The following is a 6,000-nucleotide window of genomic DNA, read 5'->3' on the forward strand; positions in this document are numbered from 1 at the left end:
ATTTTTATTTATTTATATAAAACAGAAAAATATTACTTGTTTTAAGAAGAATAACATTAGCTCTTTATGGTCTAACCATAAAACTTTTGGAGTATTTCAATTTTATTTTAGCTTAAAAATATGTCAACCCTTATATCGCACACTGACATTAGACAGGCGTAGGTTTTTAAAATGCGAGTTTGACAAATAAATAACAAAGTAACGTTGACGTCCATAATAACAATCGGCGGACAAAGGGTTAAAAAACGTGTTTAACTAAATAGTGTTTAACCATATTTTTTGTAAGAATACAGTGACATTATATAGAAATTCAAAAAATCTGCCCTCTCAGTAACATACGTTCGATTGAACTTTTTTATGGTAATACAAATGTAAATTAGGCTGAGTGAAATTTCTCGTGTCACTAGTTTGAACCCGTTGCCCTGTCACAAACAACACCACGGTCCGTGACATTTATCGTTTCTTGATAAAAACACATCATGTGAAAATTAATGAACGTTTTTTTTAAAGTTCGCTGTCAGTCGCGGCGTAAGTTTTTGACCTTTCATTACGCTACTTTCGGCCTGTATTTGTTACACAAATTGCTCTTACAGTTGATTCCGGATTTTTGGAAAGAAATTTTTAATTATCACACGTATTTTTGATACAATCTCAGTCCCCCGTGATGCCCCGTTGTTGTTAACATGCTGTCATATTTGTTGACTTACACTTTGATCACCTAATTAAACATTTCTTTTGTTTACTTCTTGATTTTTTTTTAAATAATTTGATATGCTTATAAATATTTTTTAATGTTCCTTTTGGATTCTTAGATAGAAATGCGTAGAAGTCCATAAAGTACCTATTAGTTTGCATAGACCTATTTTTGAAACAGTTTTACTTTATGTTAGCCTACCTATATACTTTTTATATATCTAATATTAAATAGAAAAATGTACTATATGTATTTCAAGAACAAATGTTTACTGTAAACATTGCTTATTTTCAATTCGTAAAATAGGTTACCTACTCGCAGGTCAGTATCTATGGTTGCCTTTGCTTATTCATATCGCGGCAGCAAAAAGGTCAAAACTTTTTTCTATTGATATAATAAAAAACAGAAAGTTTTATGAATTTATCTGGATGTAACGTTCTATATATTATGTAAAAGATTCTTGTCATGTCAATGAACCTAAATTATAGTTTTAATTTGTACTGACCATAATTCTTATAACAACTGAAATTAACCATACCAGTAAATGACAATATTTAAGAAGAGAAGTCCAACCAATTAAGAAATTCTAGAGCCCATTGGAAGTCACGTCAATTTTATTCGTAGATGACCCCTGATCACTTGAAGCATGATTACCGAGTGCAATCCATTTAAGGTAGAATATCTTTTGAAGATTTTCACACCGTCTTAAATTCGAAAAGAACCTAGTGACGCACTTCATATTAACTGTGATGTATCCAGAATAAATTCTGTTTTTTTTTTAACGAGCAATGGCTTCAAGGGAAATAATAGAGAAACAAAAGATAGAAAAATAATAAAATTGAGGAGTTACGGTAAGTTAGCATGTCAGCGGCGGTATCGCGGGACTGGGACCGCACGCCGCCGACATCGATGGCTGGACCCGAACAATGGCAGCTGCTGGATTATTGGGCCGTCGGCCTTGCGATTAACGCGTACATCCGCACCCGCCGACATAATGGTCTCGACTCAATGCTCCCATAGATTAATTGTAGGTATTTTTTGTCCACGCACCACCGCCATCGGTCAAAGTGCCGCCAACACACGCTCATCCCCTAAATGCCATATCTCAGTAATTCCATTTAAAGCGCTTCTGCGCTGTTTGACGATGCTTTCTTCTTATTGAATGTAGGACAGGGAAATGAATGGAAGACGATGTGTTTTGTAAATTAGGTACTGGTTGACTCGTCGTCTTGAGTCTACTGTGGATAAGACTTCTGTGAGAACGAGAACGAAGCGCTAAAAGGAACTCATGTTAATATAAAAAGGAAATATAATACACAATAAGGAAACAAAGTAAAGGAAACATTTTGTATGCAAAATTCATAACACCAAAAAATGTAAACTTCTATTATATTAACTAAATAGAAAACTTCAAATTGCATAATTGTACCAAAGCAAACGTCGTTTCGAAACGTTTCAACTCAACAAACAGACTGTGAGATTTTATCCGTACATCTAAAGTGATTAAAAATACCGCTGATAATAAAATATTATAATATGAGGCATGTTAATATTTCTAATAGGAGTCAAAGCGCGCCGGAGCGGAGCGGGAATAATGGAGAATTGCCAAGCCGTAACGCCGTACCGCCGCCGCAGCGCGCTTTCGTCAAATAAAAGCTTTTTAATAAGACGAGAACTATAACAGACTTGTGTGATGTCGATAAGAAGGTCGATCGCACACGCGACTCCCAGCGCTATGATACATCGCACGAGACGCGACATAAATTACATCCGATGATCTAAATATAAAAGTAGAAATAGACTGACTCAATGCCTAACACTTTGAAGTATATCTTCTAAATACACAAGCACTATCTGGAGACAATCCGTTGACTCATCGAAATCTACCAGCGGGTCTACGAACTGTGCAAGTCGCGACCAATACAAATGTTTGACGTGGTTTATAGTTACATTTTCTATAGGATAAATATTAACTTTTTAATATACTTTGAAAGTCAAGCAAAATAATCAAAGATAATATTGAAAGTATTGTCACTTTTAGCAATTAAAGCTAAATCCAACCCGTAAATTATAATTTTATTTTATATCTAACATTAAATGAAGACAACAATAAACTTTAAAACATGTAGAATGATTATTTTCCTAACGAAAGTCTAAAACTGGTTAATGCAATTATGTATTTTTCGTTTGCAAATCCACATAGCGACAGTAATGACTGGGGCATTTAATTATTTCAGTTGATTATTGTAAGCCAGAATGTTCAAGGCGCTAGATGTTTATCAATTCAGGGATTCGACTGTCTGGTTTTAGAGCACTTTTATCGCCTATGATTAATAGCACGGAGAATGCCAATAGTATAAACAATCTTAGAATTATTTATAGATTGCAAAAAAAAAGTGTAATGTCGGTGCGCGTACGCAGTTTTGACATGATATATATGATTAACAGTTTATAGATCAAACCGAGACAGATTTACAATCGAATAATGAAAGTGAAACGAACATTAACAAAGGAAAAACGATGGATAGCATCCAGAAGGATAAACATTTAGCTAACGGGCAACAAGCAAGCGGAGAACATAAACAAGCGGCGACGCAAGCCGCAAGCGCCACTCTATTCTCTGCTCTCTCACACCGCTCTTTCAAAAATTCATTTACAGTCACATTCTGTATCGATTCTATGTAACCAAAAACGTTAAAGTGTTTTATCTTTCAATTAATTTGTACTTATTAGCCCTATCATGAGTCCTATCCCTTGGAAGATTGTGTTCTTTTTTGGGAAACTAAACACAGCATGTTCATTAACAATTCGTAAATATAACCTTTAACATAGAACAACTTTTGATAACACATGAATTCACGACTAAATTGCAAGGATTGCATTTTTTTTAAAGCTTAATTGCTTCTCTAATAAACATTCCGATTATTAGAAGTTAGAATTGCAATTGTTTGATGTCTCTATTTTTTTTTTCAAACAGTTTTAGTGTAGCCGAGGACAGTGTCAGCTAATACAGCAGTAGTATTGACAAACGACACCTCAATGGCGGTGACGTCACGCCACGGTCCAGTTGCGACCTGTCGGTGCCCGTCCCTCACTCGCGGTACGATCTCTTACGCTAACTCTCGCGGATTGGTTTTTTTTGACACTGCTTCGAACATTTCCGGAACCGTGCTGACTCAAAGGCTCTATACCATTGTATAGATGATCTATTTAATTTTACTAACATCGTTATAAATATTACTCTACTAACAATATGTGAACTTATAATGATCTGAATTAAATGATTTTTATTTTATTTATTTTTTTATCTTTATAGAACTATAATAGGTTGTTGCAATGATGAATTTAGTACAGAATCGGCATATTTTGTGGCAGAATTTTAAGGATCCATTGATTGATTGCGCTGAAATTAGGAATGGTAGAACGATTTGGAAGATAAAACAACTTGTGCTGAATCTATGTCACATGGGAACTGGACAAAGTTTTGGCGTTTATTAACAGTTGGGAATTTAGTAAAGATTCTATTGTAATGTGACAAACATATTCTAGTAGAGACGGAAACCAACTTATCAACAACGTAGATCTGTAACACGCAAGTAATGAGTATAGAAAAATAACTTAATTCCATGATTTCATCATGACAATACAATATTTTTTGTCGTGTTAGATCTAACACTAAGAATGCATAATTGTTGTTGATTTTAATCCTAGATTACGGTCTTCAATGTACAATTATAATTTACACATTGTTATTACTATTACTACATTCAGGCGTAGTTTTTTCGCTAAAAATGCTAATTAATGTTGCGATTTTGATTACGTTTGGTTTTGTTGGTTTCGAAGATCAAGTTGTGTTTTGGCGTATGTAATGTTGTAATGCTTAGCGATTTGTTAGTCATGTGTTAGCAGGCATTCTCTTTGCCCTCCGACCACCTAACCGTTACTAAGGGTGCATAAATGAGAGTCGCCTCGGCGGGCGGCGGGCGGCGGGCGGCGGGCGCGCACGTCTTGCTACACTGACCGCGCCGTGCCGCGCGGCCACTATTTACTCTTGCGCCTAAAATGGACACGTAATAGCTACTTGTTCCCCCGATGCACCTGCCCGGTGCATGTTTGTTAGCACTTAAATTTATTGGCATATTAAAAATATAATAATAGAGTTCGAGTTAGCTAATGCTTTTCTATTTTAATTTTCCGAACCACAAAGTGTTTAGCGCCGACGAAGTTTACGATTCGTGGTTCGTGTTCAGTTTACATTACGATTTCATAAAAATATCTAGTGAATCTACAATATAAAAAAATGAATAAAATGTGATGCATATAAGATTTTTTAAGAATTAAGATTCATCAGTCTTAGGAAAGTGTAAGTGGACATAAATTATGATCAGTTCAGCATATGTGCGGATATGGTAGGAAAAGCGCAACACTCACTGTAGCCCTGCCTGTAGACGGCACGCACGCGGCGCATCAGCTTGGCGGTGCGGCGCAGCGGCGGGCCCAGCGCCACCGCGGCGTGCCCGTGTCGCTCCGCGAACACGATATAGTTCTTTCTATTCTCCAAAGGCACTTCGAAACGTCCCGAGCACTCGAGGGGCTCCCGCGGCAGCTCAAGGCGCAGAATAGAGTCCTCGCGGGGCCAGCGGCCCTGGCGGCGCAGCACGCGGCGCACCTGCACTGTGGCGGCGTCGTGCGCCAGGGACTGCACGCGCGCCTCGAAGGCAGCCGGCGCACGGTAGGCCCGCCACGCCACGTCGGCGCGCTCGCAATAGAGGCGGCGCGGCGCCGCCAGGCCACCGGCGAGGCACAGCAGGGCCCAGCAAAACGCCGCGCGCCCGCACGCCCTCATCGCTCCATCGCAACACGATCGGCGCTCCCACACGCGATGCTCACACGTCGGCGGCCGGCGCGCGACTGGCCCCTCGGCTCGGTTCGCGCCCCGCCTCCACCAAAATAGTCTCGGAGCGAGCACGAGCCGATTTATCTCGCGCGATGATTAATTTGCGAGCGGCTCGTAATTAGCGGGTGGCGCTCTAACGGTGCGGCGCGGTACGGGTGCGGCTGCGGGTGCGGCGCGGGTGCGGAGTGCGCCAGACCTCAGGGAGTCGGCCCAAGCCCCGTCGGCTTGCGCCCCTAGTGTTACGTCCCATCTCACAGGCTCGGCGCAGCACCACCTTCATTCGTTATAAGGGTATCCGCTATCGGGTTCCTATTATCCTATTTAACTTAATTGCAGTGATACTGAGAACACTTTTAAGAATTGTATAAAAATTTTCTAAATCATTTACTTTTTCAGTATTTTTTTTTGT

General features: G+C 39.4%; 1 protein-coding gene across 2 annotated transcripts in view; it reads right to left on the minus strand.

Annotated features, from left to right (window-relative positions):
• LOC106710953 (protein vein) overlaps positions 1-5,540 on the minus strand; it is a 54,998-nt gene extending 49,458 nt beyond the window's left edge. For both annotated transcript variants that reach the window (XM_014503145.2, XM_014503144.2), the window contains exon 1: positions 5,126-5,540. In XM_014503145.2, the coding sequence (XP_014358631.2) occupies positions 5,126-5,540 (415 nt within the window). The remainder of the gene's footprint in view (positions 1-5,125) is intronic.
• Positions 5,541-6,000: the final 460 nt, after the last annotated feature.

The sequence above is a fragment of the Papilio machaon genome, chromosome 6 (genome assembly GCF_912999745.1).
Source record: "Papilio machaon chromosome 6, ilPapMach1.1, whole genome shotgun sequence".
In the NCBI taxonomy this organism is placed as follows: domain Eukaryota; kingdom Metazoa; phylum Arthropoda; class Insecta; order Lepidoptera; family Papilionidae; genus Papilio; species Papilio machaon.